General features: G+C 45.3%; 1 protein-coding gene across 1 annotated transcript; it reads left to right on the forward strand.

The window, feature by feature from the left end:
- The first annotated feature begins 10 nt into the window (after positions 1-10).
- Positions 11-22,575, forward strand: EIF2S2 (eukaryotic translation initiation factor 2 subunit beta). The gene is made up of 9 exons (XM_006258728.4): positions 11-177; positions 8,884-9,064; positions 9,941-10,044; positions 11,571-11,706; positions 12,945-13,045; positions 13,541-13,689; positions 14,313-14,369; positions 15,626-15,711; positions 20,740-22,575. Exons 1-9 carry the CDS (start codon positions 163-165, stop codon positions 20,913-20,915), a joined length of 1,005 nt encoding a protein of 334 aa, XP_006258790.1. The 5' UTR covers positions 11-162; the 3' UTR covers positions 20,916-22,575.
- Positions 22,576-23,482: the final 907 nt, after the last annotated feature.

Below are 23,482 nucleotides of genomic sequence, written 5' to 3' on the forward strand. Positions count from 1 at the left end.
CACAAGCCGCGGCTGCGCACACCGGGGTGGGGCGTCTGGCGCTGATGCAAGAGACGAACGCGGCGGCTTCGCGGGAGACGAGTGCCGGTTCGCGGGCTGCAGAGAAGTGACTGGCGCGGACTGACCCGAGTCGCCCTCCGTCCCGAGCCCGGGGCCGCGGCCATGTCGGGAGACGAGGTGAGGGCGGGGGCCGCGTTGGGACTGAGGCCTGTGGCGGGAGCGGGGCCGGGGCCGGGGCCGGGGCCGGGGCCGCCGCCATGTGGGGAGGCGCGGCCGAGGCCTGCAGCCGGGCCCGCCGCTGGGTCGCCTCGGACTGGGGAGGCTGGGCGCTGGCGCGGCACGGTGGGGCTGCCTGGACCTTCCGCAGGCCGGAGTGCGGCCCCGCGGCCTTTGCCACCGCGGCAGTGGGACGGGGCGCGGCCGCTACCGGGAGGCCCCGGGGCCGGGCGCTGGCTCCGCCGCTTCCTCGGCTACCTCGCGAGGGCCCGCGGCGCCTCGCCTCCGCGTGAGGCGACCCGCTGCCGCCGCCTCGGCCCCGCCGGCCTGTGGGGAGGGGAAAGGACCTCGTGCAGGGACGCGCACGCGTCTGCCTGGGCGCGGGAGCCCGGGTCGCGGACCAGCTCGGTGCAGCAGCGTGAAACCTGCCGCCCTGCTCAGCCTTCAGCCCCGTTCATCCACACCGAGCGCGTAGGGCTGTGGTCTGTCTCAGATTGTGGTGGGACGAGCTGCCTGGGATGGTCACTGGGTGCCACAAGAGCCTTGGCAGCTGTGCAGTTGGTCCTAGCCTGATGCTGGGCAGCCTTGTACCTCTTCTGTACTACATGGCTTAGGCAGCAAAGTGAAAACTCCCAGCTGGAAACATGGCTGCTACTGGTAATGCTGCACAGAGCAGGGAAATTCACAAGCCTGGAGGAGGCCACCGCTGGAGCTGTGCTCAGGCAAGGGAAACTCGGAATAAAGCCTAAGGTAGAAGCAGCGTAGCAGGCACTTTTTTTCAGTAAAACTCCCACTATATTGGTGGAAATGGGGTACCAGAGAAGCCTACTCCACGCTTTCAGGAATTAGGTGCTGCAGAAGGGGTGGTAGGCAGAGGGTTGGGTGTAGGTAGGGGCTTTGTAGTCTTATTTATTTGTGTAGATGGTGCTGGTCAAGTGACAGCAACCTTCACAGAAGTCCCAGCCTTTGCTGCTTCCAAAGCTGTTTGGAAGCAGCCTTATTTTCAGACATGGGGTGTTACTTTTGATAATGTGATTTCATTTCCCTTGTATGTGTGAAATGGGGAGTGTATATGTGGGATGAGACAGGAGAGACAGATGGATTAGTATAGTAACGGGATGGGGGGGGGAAGAAATGGGGTAGAAAATAACAGAAAGTAGTGTATACAGTATAATGAAGAAATAATATATATGGTTTTAGGCTGTAATCTCTGAGATACTGCCTGTGACCTCCACCCCCCAGACTTCTTGTGTTCATCCCTGTGTGCAGGGATCATCCTGGGCACTACCACCATTTGAGTGTATTAAACAAAAAACAAAAAAAAGCAAAACACTTGAGGGGAGGGGGAATGAAATGGAAGTTCTTTGGAAAAATTGGTCCCTTTTCCATAAACATTGCTGTGCCTAGAACAACCTCTAATTTGAATTTAAGTGCACCAGTGTACAAACAGAACACTGAAAACAATACAGGAAAGCAAGCAATTTGTCTACACAGAAAACAAGTAAGAGAGAACTCTTCTTTTTTTAAAAAAAGATAAACTTTTTTTTTCTCACTGTTTAAATATCTTAGTCTCCATGTAGTTAAAATAATATTAGATGATGCACTGATTAAAAATGTCACATGTATGTGTCCTGTATCTTCCACCATAGTACCACTGGTAGATTATAGCTGTAATTCATCACCAGTATTGTTTGCTACTGTAACAAGATGCTATTGATTAAAATTGAGCACCTGACTTTGAAAGACACTGTCAGAATAGCACTGCTTTAAGAGGTAAGGATTTTTTTTGGTGCGCTCTCTTATTGGACCAACTGTCTAGGTGGGAGAAATGTCAGGCAAGCTTTGAATCACAAAGTGCTCTTCTGCATGTCAAAGTGAAGAAAGATGCCTTGTGTCCAAAAGCTTGTACATCATCCCTCTTGACTATACAGTTGGTTCTATAAAATAGCTTGCTGAGAGAACCCCTCTGCCTCATGCATCTCCTGGACTGTTGTGGCTAAAATGCCAGTCCAGCTTTACTAGTACTTCATAGAGGTGTGGAGGATTCCGTAAACTACCTTTTGTGCTCAATAATGTTTTTCCTTAATTGTGTTAACAAGCCTGTGTCTCTTAAAGGTATTTCTGAAGGATGTCAACAAACATGTATCTCTTGAACAAACATTACATCAACTGTACTTCAGCTGGGGAGGTTGGAGTATAAGTAGGGATCCTGGTTTTCCCTGATTAAAAAAAAATCACAAATTCTCTCCTAAAAATAAAAACCCTAATAGATGATTAAAATTAAAGGTACCCACAGCCCTCCTGGCCCTGCTGATCCTCTCGCTCCCCACCCACAGCCTTGCTGGTACCCCTTACTCCCCCCACCCCTGGTCTCTCAGCCATGCTGGATGGGGCCCCAAGTTGGCAGGGCTATGGACCTGGGTCTGCAGGCCCCTGCTTCTGCTCTCTGTGTCCCCCCCCCCCCGCTGCAGACTCAGGTGTTGTGGCTCCCCACTGTTGGGTGTCATCTCAGGGGACAGGGCAGACCTGCACTCCCCCAGATTTGTACCCAGGACAGATGTAGGTTGAGGTTGCTGCCCAGCTGGGTGGGGCTTGGTGCCACAGTGTGCTGCTGCAGGGCTCCAGTGGGAAGCAGGCTGCGGGTGGCTCATTTGGGGGAGGGGGAGGGCGTGCTGCAGTGCACGCTCCTGGGAGGTAGAGGGGACCCATGCCTCACAGATCTGTGCCTGGGGCAGCCGCAGGTTGTGGACTTGAACTCCCACCCTGCTTCCCTTCCCTGGGGCTTGCTCAGCCTGGCGGGCGCAACCTGGCATAGCTGGGGACACTGGGGATTTCTTGTTGCTGCCAGCCCCTCCCCCCGGTGATGTGCCTCCAGCGCCTGCTGCTGCCCTCACTGCAGCCCTGTGCACAGGAGGTGCATTGCCTGGGCAGCAGGAGGGTGAGCAGTGGCAAGGAGGCTTTCTGTGCGACTCCTCTGCTCCCCGCCATACCAGGTTGCAGGGGAGGGGAGCAGGATGGCAGGGAACAGTGGCGTCCTGTTGCCTGCTGCCCTGTCCTTCCTCCCCGTGACCCAGCACAGCAGGGAATGGAGGAGCCGCACAGAAAACCTCAGTGCTGCTGGTCGCCCTCCCCTGCTGCCCTGGTGATGTGCCTCCTGTGCGTGGTGCTGCAGTAAGAGCAGCAGCACAGGGCTGTACTCCTCAAAGCAGCGGCAGGTGCTGGTGATGTGTCACCAGGGCAGTGGGGGCAGCTCACAGCGGCAAGAAATCCCTGCATGGCTGGGCTGGGGAGGCCCCAGGGCAGGGAAGCAGGGCAGAAGTTTGAGCCCACAGCTTGTGCGTGCCCTAGGTACAAATCTGGGGGTGTGTGGGTCCCCCCTGGGTGTGCATGTTGCAGAGGGGAACTGGGCCGCCTCCTCCCCTGGATGAGCCACTTGTGCCCCTGGGCTCCAAGCCCCACCTGGCTGGGCAGCAGCCCCTGCCCTGCCCTGCCCAGCTCCCTCCCTACAGGGTCCTCAATCCCTCTCTGCCCCTACACTTACATGCTGGAGCTACTCTGGAGGCTGCCTGGGGCCACATGCTTGTCTCTTCTTCCCATTCCCTCCCAGCTTCCTTGCAGGCTGGAACTCTGCCAGCCTGCAGGGAGCTTATTGCAAAATGGCAAAATCTGCGGGTTTCTCTGGTAAAATGAGAAATCCTCATTTGCCTCTGGTTTAAAAAAAAAAAAAAAAAGCAAAATCTGTGGTTTACTCTTTTTTTCCAAGGGAAACGGAAAACCTGGATCCCTGAGTATAAGGGTATGGATGCACATAACACTTGACCCAGTTTAAACCTGAGACAGACAGACAGATATACAAGACCATTAAACTTGTTTAAAGATGCCTGGAATGGTTCAGAAGCGTACCTGGAAAATGGGAGTATACTTTTAAACCAGTTCACAGTGTGCTGGTTTATTGTTACATGTGGATGCCAGCTGTGATGCTGATCTGGTAGGTCCTTCGGGTATTCTGTACTGCACTGTTTCCCAGCATCCCCCTCCCCACTCTGTGCAGCACATGTGCGTATGCTGCTACAACTAACTGCTTTGGCACTTTTTATCAATGACCTCCCATACACTGTTTGGTCAATAAAGCTGTCTTTCTACCAACTCGTTGTGTCCTCACTCCCGACTTAACCACAGCCCCTCATCACCCCCCCACCTTCCAGTTTGCTTGGAAGCCAAAAAGCTTGGGAACCAAACACTCCCTTCTCTCCAGGCCACTCCAAGTCAGGTAGACACACTGAAGACCTTGGCCAGTTGCAGACTGAGTTTGTTGAATTCATGCTTAGGAGAGAAGAGAGAAAAAAGTGAAGATGCCCCAGCCATAGGGCACTTGCCCTTAGACTGCCAATGCATGGTTGCAAGGACCCTCACAGCACCCCCCCCCTCCCCCCCAGCACCTTTTTGACCACTGTAAGACATGCTAGACTGGGTGCTCACTCCTACCCTCTGGTCTTAGAGCCATGGCACTTCAATACTTGGAACTCTATGGCACTATTTTTGGGGACATTTCTGATGTGTAACAATTGTGAACCAGTTCCCTGTTGGTGATGTCTAGGAATGGTTCATTTGTTGCACATCTGCACCCGAGTACACTTGCCTTTAATTTGTCTTTCCAGCTACACAAGGGGTTGAAGAGGTGATGTAGAAACTAACTACTGGCTTGAGTGCTCCTGCACTGGAGCAATCTCCAGTTTAGCAAATGCAAGCAGTTTCTACACCCTTTTTGCTGCCTGTGTAGCAAAATGGGAACAGGATAAATTGAGTTGGTTTTCATGCTGCAATTTGAGGTTGGCAAATGGAGAGCTAGGTGGGAAATGTGGGTTTTTTGCCCTTTCTGTCCCCAGAGGGTTTGATACTTAAACCACTTTTTTTTATTATTATTAATATAAAACAGACCTTTTAGAGTTCTTTCTTGATTAAGGCATGTGTTAGAATAGCTAGAGCCTGGTTTTTGGGACATGCATGGAGATGTGGGAGATACTGGTTACTGAGTTTCTGTTCTGCTGATTCAGACAAGGGTTTTCCCAGTGCCATAACCATGAGGCTATATTTGGGAAAACAGGGGGGGCGGTATTGTATATCTCACTCTTTTTTAAGCCAGAAATTCTGTTTAGATCTGGGAAACCTGTCCCAGTGAAACTGGAAAATTTCCAGGGAACTTTATTTTGAATGATTTGGCAGTTCCAGTGACAAACTTTTGCCAAAATTCCCATCAGTGCTATTTGAGGAATTCATGGGATATGCCATTCAAACAATTTTTTTCTCAATGACAAGTTTGCTTGGCCCTGTGTTGATGAAAACCTGAGTTGGAGTTATTTTTACTGAGTTATTGTAAAACTTTCAGTAGAATGGTGAGTGCTTTATGCTGCTGGGATGTTGATTCGTACATATTCTATATAATGCTGACAGCCAGGGCTAAGAATGCTACATACAAAGAGCTGAACTTACATACAAAGTGCATGAAAAAAGAAAATTATTTTTAAAAGTACTGAAGTGCCCTGCTCTGTGTAGTGTTTTTGTAGGCATGTGGCTGGTTCTCTGAAGGTTCCATTTACAAAGGGTTACAATCTGTTCTAATGCTGCTTAAACATCGACTTTTAAATGTGTTTAGCTAACACATGTACAGGCAACTATTAAGCTGTTTTTAATAGCCACTTAATATTTTTTTTTTTACATCCTGTCTGTACTGGCCAGGACCATCTGGTGATAAGATCAGTTTTGAAATTTGTTGCAGAATATGAACAGCTGCCTGTTTTTATTAGTATGTAACCAACTAATTAGTTTGGGTAAAGTCAGGTTAGCTCATTTCAACAGCAGCACATAATGGAAGGAAGTGGGGGGAAAAAACCCCAAGTTCTTTCAAATGACATGCTGGAATTCTCATGGAGCAAATAATTTGCACCTGGATTGTTTGTAGAGCTTTATGTTCAGCTTTGTAAGTGTTCTTAGCACATCTTAAACACACTGTTCATAGCTTGCATCCTAAGTAGGACACAACCATCTAGTGCACTGGTGCTCAAACTTATGACCACACAGGTCACATGAGTGGCTTGGGGTTAGTCCACAGGCTGGATCCTGCACACAATTGATGCGTGGGGTTGTTCTGCACTCTGGCCCAATTCTGTGTACCTACATCAGGGATGGGCAATTATTTCGGGTGGAGGACTGCTTACTGAATTTTGGCAAGCCATCGAGGGCTGCATGACAGGAAGCCAGAGACATAAATATTAATTTTCTCAGCTTTTTAGGGGTCCTGCAGGTCAGATAGAATGGCCTGACATCTTGCCTACCCTGACCTACATTCAGCAGTGGAGTAACCCTGTGCATCAGGGTAGGGCCATGATATCCAGCCCACAGGGGTCCCTGTGTGTCTGGAAATTTGGCAGCAGCAATGTGTCAATTACTGCTAAATGCTGCTCCTCAGCTGCAAATTTTTGGACCCATGGGGAGCCCCGTGACCCAGATGCCATGTCCCATAGGCTGATTCTGGCCTGTGGACTGGAGGATATCCTGATCTAATGGCATCACACAAAGTGTTAGAGGTTGCAGCTTTCAGGGGCATGCAGAGTACGAGGCCAATTTGTTTAACACTATTAGTTTTAGTATGCAGAGTTGATAGTGTTAAGTATTAATATTGCCTCCAAAGGCCGAAGTGTCTCTTTGTATCTTCATCTAAATCTACTGTTACTTTTTTGAAACTTTGCTGATCTTTTTGTTAAGATGTAATGAGTGTATTTTTCCTCGAAATGAATGGTAGTATTTTTTTTTTTTTGCTGTGACTTTTTAAATCACTAATTACAGCCTGTCCTAAATCTTATCTTTATGTTTGTTGTTTAAATACATGAGAAGAAACTAAGCTCGACTCCTGGATTCTTACACTTCCTCAGTGAATCTAGTTGTAATTGGTAATCTTGAAACTAGCATCACATTCATTTGCAGGCAGATCTAGAACTAAGTTTGTATGGGTAACACATTCTGGTCTTCTCTTGGCAAGTAATATTATTGGTTAAAATAGAAGTGAAATGATGTAACTTTCAAAGTTTTACTCATATTATTGTCTACCTTGTGATAGAGAGCATGTTTTATAAAAGTGTCTGTTAACTAGCATGATATTATAGACCTCTAGCTGACAAAGATTTGGACTCTGCAAGCTTCTTGTCAAAGCCATTGAACATAGGATTCCTTAGTCACTTAAACATTTAAACTGGGAACTTCCATTTTCTGTGGTATGTGCTGGAAGTGTGTGCACATGCATTTCTGTGTTGCTTATGCTCCAAGTAACAACCATAAAAAGTCTCATTTCAGTGGCTTTGCAATGTGCCTGTGTAGTTAAACATCAGAACTTGTCTTGGAACCATACAGTGGAGGTTGGGAATGGTTGTCACCAAGTAGCAGAGTTATGAGGTCTAGAAATGAGTTGGGTTCATGTAATATCTGAAATGATCCAAAAAAGACCCACTAACATATCAGAATGGCAGTGTGAATGAGGTTAGGAACTGTGGGTACGTTTACGCATGCTTAGAGCAGACTCTAATCGGGATGCGCCAGTATGCTGCAGTGTTTCATGTATTAATCATCCCTGCATTTCAAAATGGCAGCAGGGGTGCTTGTTCTGCTGTTCTGAAAGGTGGGGCACTGAATACAAAAGACACTGGGTATTTTAATTAGTGGCTCCTGAAAGCCACTCTAATTTAAAATATCCTGTCCCGTGTTTTCCGCCCCCCCCTCCCCCCGGGCGCTGCTGTGCTCCAGAGGGCCTGAGGGAGGGCAGCAGGGTAGGGAGCATGAGCCTGCAGCGTGCACCCACCCTGCCCCCACAGATCTCGGGGCCACAGGTCCCCCCCCCCTTCTCCCCGAGAGTGCATGCTGCTGCTGGGAGCTGGCCCCACCCAAGCCCTCAGTAGGCAGCAGCAGTGCTGGGGCTGGCTCGTGCTCCTGCTGCAGCAGTCACTGCCTTCTGTTGGGAGCAGGAGGCTGCGGACCTGGGACCCTAGTCCCATAGCCTTGGTAGCTGGGTTCCCCTTTGGCAGGGCTGGGGGGTAGGGGCTGTGGGTGGGGGGCAAGGGGCACCAGCAGGGCTTGGGGGGGGGGGAGGGGGGAGTGAGGGACACCAGTAGGGCTGGGGGGGGGGGGGGGATTTAATTTTAACCACGGATTTGTGGGGGGGGGGTTATCAAAGAATTTGTGATTTTTCTGTGATTAAACAAAACTACAAAAACCAGGATCCCTGCTTACAGGTCTACTGAACATGTTCATGTAACTGACAGAAAGTCTGTACTAAGGCTTGCAGTTCTACCACTTGTTAGCTGAATGGATAGTTGTGATGTCAGGAAACTTAGGAACACTTTCACTAAGAGGGACAAAGCCAAAAAGCCTGGTATGTTCGAGTTTGTAGTAACTTTAGAGAAGTGTCTTGGGACAAAGTTTTGTGGTGTTTCTAGACAAGCACTTGAAATCACATTTACTCTAGCACATTGTCAAGTAACATACCTAATTTAAAACAGGATTGTACATTATAGTTTAGGAAAAAATAGGACTGAAGCTGAAACCTTCTAGTGTTCAAATAGTTGGATATTAAGTAACAGATAAAAACAACATAACTGATGAACACATGACTGTTTACAGATGATTTTCGATCCCACTATGAGCAAGAAGAAGAAGAAAAAGAAGAAGCCTTTTATGCTGGATGAAGAAGGAGGAGACACTCAAGCAGAAGAGACCCAGTTGTCTGAAACAAAAGAAGTGGAACCAGAGCCAGCAGAGGACAAAGATGTAGAAGCAGATGAAGAGGACAGCAGGAAGAAAGGTGAAGTAAAGTCCTTCAGATAATACTATTATAGCATCCCTGTCAGCTGTATGTTTTCAGGACAAGGATGATATTTGTGCATGAAAATACAAAATACCAGAGTGGGATCTTTATTCTGACTGGGACTTCTAGGTATTAATGTGACAAAATTATATTTTTGGTACCATTTCTTTCTCTTGAGCTTGTCTGCTGTGAACAGAGCAGTATCTTAATTTTATAAGATGTCATTTCCAAATCAAAACTGAAACCCTGCATGAACAAGATGAGGTGAACTAAAAAATAAGTTAAAATTGTTAGCAAACTGTGATGATAAATGCTCTTTTTAGTTCCTTTGCCTTTTGAGTCCAGTCACTGAACAGTTGAAGAGAGATTAAAATATTAGATTTACAGATAAAATGTAGCATGAATAACATCCCCAAAGTAATGCAAGCCAATTTTTTCTTGTTGTTCTGGGTCTCCCATCAATCTGTGGTACTATGCAAGATTTTGCAAGAAATCACTTCCAGTTAAATTGGTGGTTTAGTTGTTTTAATAGACATGTTTCTTTACTGCATATACAACCTGCCTTGTCTTTTCTTTTTGTTTCTGTTTCCCCTTGTATGCGTCTCCAATACATCAACAAGAAAAATGAAAACCTTCAAAAATAGTAATAAAAAAAAAAAAGGAAAATATGTATAAGGTACACAAACTGCCAGCCAGGTTATATTGTGGCTTCTGTAATAAATGAAATAACTAAACACTTTAATGTGACTAAATTTTCCTAGATACTACTTGTCCCTTTTTCAGGAATGTTTAGGAGAATTCACATTTGACACAGATACCTTGGATATACAATTGCTAATAACCAGGCTTTTCCCAACATTTTGGTTTTTTTAGATGCATCAGATGACCTGGATGACTTAAACTTCTTCAATCAAAAGAAGAAGAAGAAAAAAACCAAAAAGATGTTTGATATAGATGAAGCAGAAGAGGGTGTAAAGGTCAGCTTAGAGATGCTGGTGACCTAGTTGTATCATTTAAATTCAATTTGTCTTCCTGAAAATTTCTCTTTTCCTTATCTGAACGCATCCTTGTGGGTGTCCCAACTCACCTATCCGTCCTTTTAAGACTAACAGTGCAGGTGGGGTCTGCCACTAACCTGTGCTATATTTATGATTACCCCAACATTTATATTATGTTTTATTCTGACTGCCAAACCTAAAGAGCAGCAGAGTTGGGGTAATGCTGTAAAAATATATGTGAATCTTCTCTTTGACCTAAGAGGAAAAAATTCCTGTTATCTGCAGAGCTGATACAAGCTCCAATTTAATCTAAGTTCCCTATGTATGCAAACAGACTTGCGTGTAGAAAGAACAGGATATTGTAATTTATCCTCCTGTCTGCAGGTCAGTAATTTCAGTTTTTCTCTGGCACATGGCATCTCTTGTTCCAGTTCTTGTGCTTTGGTGCAACTGAAGGCTCTAAAGGTTATATAGCCATGTCCTAGACACCTGTAAGTTTTTCTGGAACTATTAACCAGCTATTTGGGTCTAGTAAGGGAAAAACTACAGTAGCTTGTGTTGTCCCACATTTGCTGAATAATGTGATTAAAAATTTGAGATTCCCTTGGAGGGCTGTGCGAAGCCTTGGTCCCCGATTTGATTCCGTGGAGATTTGGCCCAATTTGGTGGCCAAATCTCCAAATCGAATCGGAGGACCCTTTCATCTCTCTGAATCGAATCAGAACCCTCCAAATCAATTTGGAAAGATTCGGACATAGCTTTAAATGTCTACATACCTCTAGGTGGCAGGCGGCTCGTGAGTGCTGCAATGCTGGGGAGCATGGAGCGTCCCACAGGAGTGCGGGGGCTCCCCAGTGCACTTGGCAGCAGATCTGGAAGTGGACCAGAAGCCCTTCTGAGCCCACTGGAGAGCATGCTGGTGGGGCACCCTAGGCTGCCCCCCTCCCCTCCCCTCCCCCCCAGCTTAGCGACTTGTGCCTCCCTGGGTCTGAGGGAGCTGGCCTCCTGCCTGCTCCTTTGCGGACCCAGAAGTGGACTGGAACTACTTCCAGTCCACTTCCGGGTTTGCTGCCGAGCACAAGCTTACCCCTCCCTGTGGGAAACTCCATCTGTCCCAGCATTGCAGTATTCATGAGCTGGTATGTATTCATGAGCCTGGTACCTCGCGGTATGTAGAAAAAACATTTAAAGCTGTGTCTGTCTCAGTTGCTGATTCTCCAAATCAACATTGAGTCTTTGATTTGGCCGAATCCAAATCTGAATCGGGGACAGTGATCCGAATCAAAGAATTGAATTGCTGTCCCCGATTCAGGCTGGAACTGAATCCAAGTGTGAGACAATATTATTCATCTTTGGTGTAGCTTGGCATATTCCTTCAAAGTTAAGTCTATCACATTTGAGAATTGTGCTAAATATATTTTGTCTTGTTTCCAGTTTGCAGTGTTGGAGAGTAGTTTCACTTAATTCAGATGTATAGATTGTATTTTTTTTTTTTTTTATTGCAGGATTTAAAGATTGAGGGAGATGTGCCAGAGTCAGTAGAACCTGAAGATGACTTTGGTATCATGCTTGGTAATAAAAAGAAAAAGAAGAAGAATGTGAAATTTCCAGATGAAGATGAAATATTGGAGAAGGATGAAGGTAATAGTACAGTTGCCTTACCTGAGAGTTTAATTCCTGATTGGTGCTATAGTTGAAAGTGTGAAATGTACCTGTTCTCCCCCTCTAAGTGTTCTGCAGTTCACATGTCAATTTTCTGTTAATTTTTTGTATTATAAGATTTAATAACAAACTAATAAGTAGGGATTCTGGTTTTCTGATTAAAAGTTGGAAATTCTGTGATTAAAACCAAAATCTGTGTTTTTCCACCATTAAAGTGAAAAGCGTGTGGTGTGTGTATCAGTTGAACACAATGCTTTATTGGTATATTTACCATTCTAAATCAATTTGGAAGTCTACCAATGCCTCAATCCATTATAAGGTACGTTCTAAGTACCTGTATTTTTTTTTTGGCGTTTGATTTGGGTTTTTCTTATCATAGAAAATCAGACCTCCTCCTGCCCCCTGTGCTCACCAGGATGTGGGTCCAGCTGTGGCTCCCCCCTCTACTGATTTGTGTCACTGAGCAACTCTCATATGCCATGCTGTTCAAGCCATTGCCCCTCACTCCCAACTTGTAGTCCCATTCTGCATCTGCTGCCCCTGTCCCATCCGGGCTAGATCATGGTGGCTGCAGCTTCACTGACTTGTGCAGGTGGTGATGGCGTGAATCTGGCCCTGGTGTGGGCTGGAGGAAAGAGGAGGAGAGGCCTGTGGCACTCTTGTCATACATCCCCACCCCCCTCCCAACAGTCCCCAAGCCCTAGCCTTCCAGCTCCTGCCCCTTTATAGATTTAACTGCATCCAGCTGCTGGGGCTGCTCCCTCCACCCTGCTTGGCTGTTTGCTGGCCACATGCGTGTTCATAGACACGCGACACCCCCTGCCTCCAACCACCCTTCCCCTACTTCCCTCATTCCCAGGCAGCTCCTCATAGGGTGGAACGCTGTTTGTTAGCCAGCAAGGGGCACCTGTTGTTTCCTACAGTTTTTTTTCTCTTTTTAAAAGGAAAATCCACAGTTTTCTCCTTTAAAGGAGAAAATCCGAATTTTCCCACACCAAATGGATAACCCAGATCCCTGCTAATAAGACTGTGATGGAGCAGTCTAGACTTAGTTTAAATATTGGTGTTCATGTCAGTTAACAAATACAAGAAAATCTTCACTCAAACCACATTGTTGTGACTTTTGTTTAGACTGTTAGAAGCAATATTAGTGGTGTTCAAGGAGTTCTGCTGTTCTAACAGCTTTTTGCATCTCAAATACTTGTCATCTTCTACAGCTTTGGAGGATGAAGACAGCAAAAAAGATGATGGAATTTCTTTTAGCTTTCAGACTGGACCTGCATGGGCAGGATCAGAAAGGGACTACACTTATGATGAGGTAAAATAACTACAAACACCATTTTTTTTTAATAAAAGAAACAAATCACACCTTTTATAAAAGACCTTAGTCCTGCAGTTCTATCCAGTGGTGAAGAAGAACTTTCTGTTTACTGGCTTACAGGGACACTGGTTTGTTCACGTGGGTCAAATTGCAGGATCCAGTCTACAATCCTTCCCACAGCTACTTAATTGACCCATAATCTTTCACGATAGAACATAGCAGTAACAAGCGGAAAAAAAAATCTAAGTATAGACTGAGAAAATGTAAGGTATAAATTGTCTTGAGAAAACCAAGTGCAAAAATTAACACTGATACTCTTTTAAACAAGTTTTAAACGTCTTTGAGGGGAACCTGAGTTGGAAGTATAATGACCCTTTCTACTGTCTGAGAAAATGAATCCCACTTTTTTGGGGTAGTGGAGAGAATGATGTGTGCATCTCAGATGGGGTACAGTGACAGGCTACGAGTGGTGTGAATATATGTTTCTTGCAGTTGCTGAATCGAGTATTTAACATCATGAGGGAAAAGAATCCAGATATGGTAGCTGGGGAAAAAAGAAAATTCGTCATGAAACCTCCACAGGTTGTAAGAGTAGGAACCAAGAAAACATCATTTGTCAACTTTACAGATATCTGTAAACTGTAAGTTTGGCTACTTTTAAAGATCTATCTGGGTAATGGGTAGAAAATAGTGTAGTTTTCCTGTACTACTTAGAACCCTTGTTATGACAAAAAAATAAAATGTAGTTCTGGGAGGCTTATGTAACAGTCAGATGCTGCATTCTATAAAAGTATACAACACAAGGAAAACTGGTCATAGGACAGTTTGTTCAAAAGTAGGACTGGAATTGTGGATTGTAACTTTCCAGGTCAGTAGTTTTCAACCTTTTTTCATTTGTGGACCCCTAAAAAAAATATTCAAATGGAGGTACAGACTCCTTTGAATTGTAAGTGTACTTTTGATCATCATCATTTTTTGCCGACCCCTTAGGCATAGTCTGCAGACCCTCAGGGGTTTGTGGATTGCAGGTTGAAACCACTGCTCTGGGTGGCTGAGCCTTTCTGTGCCCATGCCTTTCTGTGCCCATGGTAGCATGTGATTGTCTCCTCTTTGGGCACTTCTCCGAAGAAGTCAGTTTTCCTTGTATTGGCACTTTGCAAATAGGTTTGGCAGACTGAGGAGGCCTTACATTGTCAGTCTTGCTTAAGTGTCAGGCTTCTGTGGAAGGTAGTGGTTAAAATTAATGTAACTTTTTTTATTTCAGATTACATCGTCAGCCAAAACATCTCCTGGCATTTTTGTTGGCAGAATTGGGTACAAGGTAAGGGACTTGTTATTACATTTGAGTTTCTTGCATTATTTTGATTAAATATATATATTCCTTGGGTCAGAGATTCCAGGGTGCACATTTTAATCTTGTTTCTTAAATTGTCCACAGCTTTTGATTCTTCTAGGTGGTTGAGGGGCAGAGTAGATCAGGGAAGAAGTTATACTGTTGTTAATGGCTTTAACCTAATGCTGTTGAACTGGCAGCTCAGAGGCTGCATATAGCCAGCAAGGGGTTAATTTGAAGCCCCTAGCATCACACCCAGCATTTTCCCCCCCCACCACCACCTCAGTAGCTCCAGCTGCTCCTCTCCAGGTTCTCTCTTCCTCCTCCAGCTGCTTCTTCCTGTTTCCATGCTAGAGGGCAGATGCATCAGTGCTGGTGGAGCCTGCAGCCTGGGGTGCTTATGTGCTATGGTGCAGCAAAGGAACCTGTTGTAGGGGCTGGGGTTCCTGTATGTGCAGTGCAGTGGTAAGCATCCATGCACCTGGGGCAGGGAGAGACTGTGGCTTCTGTAGTATAGCAGCTTAAAAATCAGAGAGCCCTGGTTTAAGCCATATGTGACAGAATAAAAGAATTGCACAGTGATTCATATTATGTGATTTCTGAAACTATTATCTTTCAGACTGCACATTAGTTGCTAGCTGCCTAAAAGAGGCAAATAGGGTGCTGATATGCAGACAGAAGCCCCAGTAACCTAGTTACATAGTGACTGCTGTTCTTAAGGCCTGCTTGCTCAGGGTTCAAGCTCCCTCACCTCAAAATAATTCAATACAAAAGCTTTTAAAACTTTGTTTGAAAAGTCACCAGAGTTCTTCAGCTAGCAATGCTTGAAAAAACTAATTACCTAGTATTGCTATTACAACATGTTGTTAAAAGAAACTTCTTTTGAACTGTGCCATGGTGGTGGTTGCCTCTAGCACGTAGTAGATTCTCTGTGCTGTTGGAGAAATCCTTTGGTTGAGTAGCTTAATCAGCAGAGTACATGGATATTGTAGCAGTATTCCAAGTATCACACAGAGGATTTATGTTTGGATGAAGTTGCACTTTGACAAATGTTTATGATGTGTCCAAGGATTCAGTAGTTTCATTTGCCCAGATTAAATTTGGCTTTAATCTGCTGCTGTTTAAGCAGTCTTGAGGACAGAGCTTCATCAATTGACTTATTGCATGTCCCTGATTTTGCTCTCTCTAGCTTGCTTTGTCTTTCTGAATTGCACAGTGCTGAATTAATTTTTCTTTTAAATTAGTGGCTCAATAGATGGTAACAATCAACTTGTAATCAAAGGAAGATTCCAACAAAAACAGATAGAAAATGTCCTGAGAAGATACATCAGTAAGTAATAGTGCATTATTCTGCAGATGTTTACCAATCCCATTTCGCTAATGTATTTTATCTGCCTTAGATGCTACACAAAGAAAGCCAAATTATACAGCTTTAGAATCTGGATCATAGGGAAGTAAGGCTGGAAGGGACATTGCAAGGTCATCTAGTATAGCCACCTGCTCAAGACTGGATCATCCCTGATTAAACCATCCCAGCCAAGTGTCTGTCCAGTTTGCTCTGGAAAATTTCCATAGTTGGGGATTCTGCAACTTCTCTGTGTGGCCTGGTTCAGTGCTTGATCACCTTCATGGTCAGAAAGTTCCAGCTAATCTTCAGGCTAAATTTCCTCTGTTGCAGTTTTGAGGCCATTGCTCCTAGTCCTGTCCCCTGTGGCCACAGAGAAAAGCCCATCCATCTCCATCTTCTCTAATTGCTTGTAAGGGTTTTTGAAGACTGTTATCCAGTCCTGCCTCCATCCTCTCTTCTCCAGGCGAAATAATCCTAGTTATTTTAGCCTTTCCTCATAGATCTTGCACTGTAAGGTGGATAGAAAACTCACTGGATCATCGGGATCAGAGGGTAGTAATCAATGGCTCCATGTCTAGTTGGCAGCTAATATCAGGTGGAGTGCTTCAGGGGTTGGTCCTGGGGCTGGTTTTGTTCAGTGCCTTCATCAACAAACTGGAAGGTGGCATGGAGTGCTCCCTCTGCAAGCTTGCAGATGACACCAAGCTGGGGGGGAGTAATAGATATGCTGGAGCAGGGGTGTCCAACGTTTTTGAATGTGGGGCCAGATCATGAACTTTTTATCACTCAGCGGGCTGGTGAGCCGTATTCAAAGACCTCACAGGAAACAGTATCACATCAGGAAGTGATGTCATGTGACTTTTGGCACCAATGAAGGTACAGGAAGTGACAATGAAATGGGTCTGGAAATGTGGTTTAAAATCCAAAATAAAAACAATATAAAAGCAACAATGGAATAATACCAAACACTTGACTAAAATAAACACTTTTGCTTCTACTCATTTCTCAATGAATGAAAGAAGCATAATGCAAGTCAACAGATCAAATGTGGAAAAGATATCAGCCAGAGTGGAAACTAATCAAAGCAACAAAATATGGGCATTTTTGAGAATAATCTTCAAGAAGATTTACTTTTATTGAATTAATAACTTAGTAACACATTTTTAACAAGTACTAACAAGTTGAACCCCCAATCCCGCACAAAGAGAAACGGAAGCAATCGCAATCCAAACACTGGACAGTATTTTTACAAAGATTTTTACTTGCTCCAAATTTACGTTGGAGACCAGATCATTCATGCTCTATTCTGAGCATATTGTTCAGTCTTAAAGGAGCATACAGCACAGCTGCAGGGGGCTCAGCCACAGCTTTCCCCCCCTGGTGTGGCTCAGCCAGCCCATCCCATCCCATCCCCTATCAAGCAGTGGCTTCCCCACATGCTGCTGCACTTTCCCCCTACCTGTGCCAGCTGGTCCCAAAAGGCAGGAGGCTCCACCCCTGCTTCTGCTGACCAGTGCCGACCCAGCCAGGCATCCCCAGCAGCATGTTGGAAGCCAGCTTCAGCTGCGTGCTGCCCCGGATGGGATGTGCCCAGCCGGGTCGGCAGTGGCCAGGAAAAGCAGCATGCAGCTGAAGCTGGCTTCCCACGTGCTGCTGGGAATGGGAGGAGGTTGGCACTGGCCAGCAGAAGCAGCAGTGGAGCCATGTGCCGCTTGGGACTGACGGGTGCAGGCAGGGGCAAAATGCAGCTGAGCCGCTGCCACTCCAGCTGGGCTCATCCCATTCTGTCCTGAGTGGCATGTGGCTCCGCTGCTGCTTCTGCTGGCCGGTGCAGACCTGGCCGGACTCCTGTCCCCAGCAGCATGTGGGAAGCCAACTTCAGCTGCATGCTGCTTTTCCTGGTGCTGACCAGGCTGAGTCCGTCCCATCCGGAGCAGCATGTGGCTGAAGCCAGCTCCCCACATGCTACTGGGGACGAGAGGAGCCCAGCCAGGTCTGCACCGGCCAGTAGAAGCGGCGGCGGAGCTGTGTGCCACTGGGGACAGGATGAGCCCGGCTGGAGCGGCAGGGGCTCAGCTGCATTTTCTCCCTGCCTGCACCAGTCAGTCCCGAGTGGCACATGGCTCCTGCTTCCTGCTGGCTGGTGCAGACCTGGCTGGCCTCCCATCCCCAGCAGCATGTGGGAATCTGACTTCAGCTGCATGCTGCTCCAGATGGGACAGACCTGCCTGGGTTGGTACCAGCCAGCAGAGGCAGCGGCGGTGCTGTGTGCCACTCAGGACTGATTGGCACAGGTAGGGGGAAAGTGCAGCTGAGTCCCTGCTGCTCCGGCTGGGTTCATCCTGTCCCGAGTGGCATGTGGCTACTCCTCTTCCCACACGCACCGCGTCGACAACATCAAGCTGACGCGGTGCGTGTGGGAACCTTGTCCCTTCCCCAGCCCTTCAGCAGCCGTTAGGAAGCTGCTGAGGGGCCAGGGGAGGGACAAGGGCTGGGAATGAAAGTAAACTGTCTACTTTTGTTTTCCGTCACAGCAGCTCGGGCCTCAGAAAATGCCTTGGCAGGTCATATGTTGGACAAGCCTGTGCTGGAGGGTAGGGCTAGGATTTGGAATGACCTAGAGTGGACAAATTGGAGGATTAGCCGAAAAGAAATCTCATGAGGTTCAACAAGTGCAAAGTCCTGCACTTAGGACAGAACAATCGTACAGGCTGGGGGATGACTGGCTGGGCTGCAGCTCTGCAGAAAAGGACCTGGGGGTTACAGTGGACAATAAGCTGAATATGAGCCAACTCTGTGCCCTTATTGCAAAGAAGGCTAATGGGTGTGCAAAATGGTCCCTATTCGATTCGGATTCGGCCTGAATCGGGGACAGGGATTCAATTTGTTGATTCGTATCAGTGTCTGCGATTTGATTCGACCGAATCCAAATTTGAAGATTTGATGCTGATTTCAGAGAATCGGTGATTTGACCAGAGACACAGTTTTAAATATTTTTTTTCTGCATACCTCAAGGTACCAGGCACAGCTTATGAATGCTGTGATGCTGGGGAGGATGGAGCATCCCACAGCAGGAGTGCGTTGGGGGGGCCCCCCGCATGCTTAGCAGCAAATCTTAGTGGATCAGAAATAATTCCAGGTCCCCTGGGGTTGTGCGTGTGGCCCCCCCCCGGCTCGGCAATAGGCTGCATGGGGACCCTGGTACTCCCCCAGGCCCAGGAGGCACCAGGTGCTGAGCCAGGGGGGTGCAGAGAGGGCCCCCAGGAGACCCGGAAGTGGATCAGAAGTGCTTCTGATCCACTTCAGGGTCTGCTGCTGAGTGCGCTGGGTTGCCCCCCATGCTTCTGTGGGACACTCCCTGTGTCGCAGCGTTGCAGCATTCATAAGTTGCCTGCTACCTTGAGCTATGTAGAAAAAACTTTTAAAGCTGTGTCTATGTCCAAATTGCTGAATCTTTCTGAATCTCCCCGAATTGATTTGGAGAGTTGCAAGAGTCCTCTGATTTGTTTGGATTCAGAGATTTGGTCACCGAATTGGGCCAAATCTCCGCTGCTTCGCACAATCATAGCTAACAGCATACTGGGCTGCATTGGTAAGAATGTTGCCAGCAGATCAAAGGAAGCAATTATTCCCTTCTATTCAGCACTGGTGAGGCCGCTAGAGTACTGTGTTTAGTTTTTGGGTCCCCAGCTACAGAAAGGATGTGGTCAAATTAAAGAGAGTCCAGTGGAGGGCAGCAGAAATGGTGAGGGGGCTGGGACACATGACTTGTGAGGAGTGGATGAGGGAACTGGGCTTATTTAGTCTAAAGAGGAGATGGAGGGTATTTAATAGCAAGCTTTATCTGAAGTGGGGTTTTAAAGAGAATGGAGCTAGACTGTTTTCAGTAGTGGCAGATGACAGAACAAGGAGCAATGGTCTGAAGTTGCAGCAAGGGAAGTTTAGGTTAGATATTAGGAAGAACTTTCTTACTAGGAGGGTAGTAGAATGCTGGAACAGGTTACCTGAGTGGTTATGGGCTCTCCATCCTTGAAGATTTTTAAGACCCAGCTTTGGCTGGGTTGATCTAGTTAGGGATGGTCCTTCTTTGAGCAGGGGGTTGGACTAGATGACCTCCTGAGGTCCCTTCCAACCCTAATTTTCTATGATCTTGCTTCCCAGGCTCCTAATCATTTTTGTTGCCCTGTTCTGGGCCTTTTCCAAACTGTCCAAATCCTTCTTCAAGTGTGGGGCCAAATGTGGGCATGATACTGCAGGTGAAGCCTCAGTGCTGAACAGAGCAGAAGAATTCCTTCCCTTGATTTGCAAGCGACACTCCTGTTAATACAGCCCATTATGCTATTGGCTTTTGTTGCAATAAACACATTGTTGGTTCATACTCAGCTTTGTAATGGAGTAATTAGTTTCCTTGTTTCTGATAGAAATGGTCAAACTGAGAGGAGGGAGGCATTGGTTTCTTCTGTCCTGGCACAGAGCACATGTCAGTAAAACTGGTGAAAAAACTGCCATTGTTTTCTGCCAGTCTTTGACAGGCTCATTCTTCTGTCTTGACAAAGAGCAGATGGAGGACACTATAACAATGAGCTCTGACTAACACATGTTGTACACGGTAATCTATTTACTAATACAGTATGTGTCAAAGAAGAAACTTTGAGGTCTTCTGCTGCAGGTCTCTAGTTGTCATTCTGTGCTGTGCAGCTCTGGTGTTTAGAAAAGCCATGTTGGTACTCTGAGGGATGTTAACATCTGGAATTGCTGCCTCAACAGGGTAAGACATTTGCAATCAGTAAGGGAATTAGTTAGAATTCTCTTTTTAGCATTGGCATCAGTGCTCAAAACAGGGGAAAGCTACTCCTTGTTAACCCAGGGATTTATAACAATGATTAGCTTTGTCTTGTCTCTTGAAGTGAAATAGTTCAGAGCGATCATCATCTTTTTTTGAAAGAGATTAAGTTAAAGTAACCCTTCCAATGGTGGTAATGCAAACCCTTTTTAATTCCTTTTCTGCAGAGGAGTATGTCACCTGTCATACGTGCCGGTCACCAGACACAATCCTACAGAAGGACACCAGATTATATTTCTTGCAGTGTGAGACCTGCCACTCTCGCTGCTCTGTCGCCAGCATCAAAACTGGTTTCCAGGCTGTCACAGGCAAGAGAGCACAGCTCCGTGCCAAAGCTAACTAGTTTGCTAATCTACACTGGATTTTGCAAAGTGTTCTGGGGAGAGATGACTGGACAGGTTTGCAATCGGAGTGGATTTACCTTTTATTAAAAAAAAGATTGTAAAAGCTACCAAGAAATTTGGCTTTTGATTGGTTGGTCTATGAAATCCTTGCAAGATGCAGATCCTCAAGCTGTTCACATTTGCTCATTGAATATATTTTATCAACTGTCAGAGAAACGTGATGGAAAGGAGGTGGTTTTTAATCTATTCAGAGTTCTGTAAAAGCGCAAGATAAATTAAAGATATTATAACAGAGAGAGTCTTTCATTTGTATTTTTCCTTTTTTTCTCCATAAATTGTATCTAATAATTGCTGCAAACAGTTTCACTATGATTACATGCAGAGTCTAAAACTGAATTATTTCCATGAGAGCAGAATAAGACCCAAGGTGCACTTTTGAAGTATGTTTTCTTTTTCTGTAGCAGACTTCTTTTTAGGGAGCTTATAGTTTGAACAGAAGAGCCACTTTTACAAAAGGAATTACTGGTTAGTATCATGTAATGTCAAGATAATCTGTTCTTTAATGAATTTAAGAATTCCTAACCTGCTTGACTGCTATGAGAAATGGGAGTGGGCTAAATGCATCTGGACACTTTGGTGCAGTTTAGTAAGGGAGGGCATGCTTTTGAGGTAGTTCAAAAGATGAGTCCTGGGTGCTTTGTATGTACTATATCTCAACATTATGAGTAGATGGAGCTACATTGTATTGTAAACTTTGCACACTATCATTGTACTAAATTACTGACACTTAGAGAAATACATGCATCTTATTTATTCTTGTGCTTTGCACCACTTCAAAAAGAAGTTGAATTCGATGCAGTAAAAAAATGAGAAGGGCTACAGGTAATGCTGTTTACAGGTAACACTTATTGCATACTGGATCCTTTGTAAATGGAAGTGCAAAATTAGTGTCAAGTTAAAGGCAGATAGTCGCAGGCAGTTTTGGTTGATATACTGAAGCTGCACACTGTAAAACATGCATTACTTTCCACTACTAACAGACCTCCTTCAGAGGAGAGAGGTCCAGCAAGGAGAATTGAATCCACATGAGTCCTTCACTCCAATCTGCATATTTACATTTTAATATCTGGGACATGTAATAATGCTATCACCTTTTTGATTCTTCTGTTGCTGTAATTTAGTCAGAACTGTTAAATACCAGCTGGGAATAGGGGAGCACACTTCCTAGTACTACACTGGGATTCCATTTTATTGACTCCTAAAATCAAAGTGTAATACCAGCATAGGAAATAATTTGGCAGAGAGTTAGTAGTTATGATGGGACTTGCTGGTGTTTTGCTGCATGTAACCATAGTATCTGTTTATCTGAGTAAATACAGTCATTCTAAATTTAATGATTCATCAAATGTCTGAAATTGAAGGATTTCTGTTCTGAGTTTTAACCTTTATTTGTATATATACTAATATACAATCCAGTTTTGCTGGCAAATCATTTTTATTTGCAATTTGAAAACTACTTGACAACACAGTAAGGTTTGAAGTCAAGGTTCTGTAGCTGGTTTCTTAAAAGCATTTTGAATTGGAAGAGTGAACTATAACAAATGTTGGATGTATCTTTAAGTGAATAAAGCCAGGATCAGTGCCTCTTGTGTAACATCAGATTGTGTTGTTCTTGTTTATTAACAAATATATCTGGCCAGCCTCTGTTATAATAAGATGGCATTCCTCACACCTGTCTGCACAGCATGGAACTGTCAGAGTGCATCAGGCTTTATGTGCTGTTTAAAAAAAGCAAACAAAAATATAAATTTGTTGCAGGTAAGGAATATCTAGAGACTATTGTTGGAAATAAAACAGCTACTGCTGTTGCTGCTTCATATAAGAAATTGGTGATATTGCATTGCATTAAGCAAGTTTGATTTCACCTAAGGGCACATAAAGTCCATGGGGAAAAAAACAGGTGCATACTGCATTTTTGTGTAATTATCAGAGTTTCTAAGCATGACAGAGCTTATGCTGTGACTTGCTCTTCTTTCTGTCCCCCCCTTTGTCTAAATTAGTCTTTACAGTCCTCTAAACTTCGGACTCTTTGAATTTATCTCACTGAGTCCAAACTGAAGTCACTTCTTAAAATTTAAACACTCCTTTTTAGTGTTTGTTTTATACGCCTTCTCCTTCCAGCCTCTGAATGTGCTTTATGCCATGACTAAAATCCAGAAAATGTGTAAAAACTGTTTTTAAGTGAATGAGACCACGAAAGTGAAAGTAGTTCAACCAGAGGGGTTTGCTAGAAAGTAAATTACCCCAATTTCAATTTGCTTATGAATTTGAACCTTTTAAAAAAAAAAAAAAAAATTTTCTATCCCAGGCCTGTTAAACTACTAAGCCACTGGGCTGGGTAGAAGCCCTGGAGTCTGCAGATTAACCCCTTGTCAGCTGCATGCATCCCTATTCTATAGTGTTTTAACACTACTGCATTTTGAACTTGACTTTTTGGTCACTAAAGATTTTTCCTTCTGCCTTAGGAATGTATAGATTTGACTTGAAAGGGAAGTATTTTAGAAGT

The sequence above is a fragment of the Alligator mississippiensis genome, chromosome 9, assembly GCF_030867095.1.
Source record: "Alligator mississippiensis isolate rAllMis1 chromosome 9, rAllMis1, whole genome shotgun sequence".
In the NCBI taxonomy this organism is placed as follows: domain Eukaryota; kingdom Metazoa; phylum Chordata; order Crocodylia; family Alligatoridae; genus Alligator; species Alligator mississippiensis.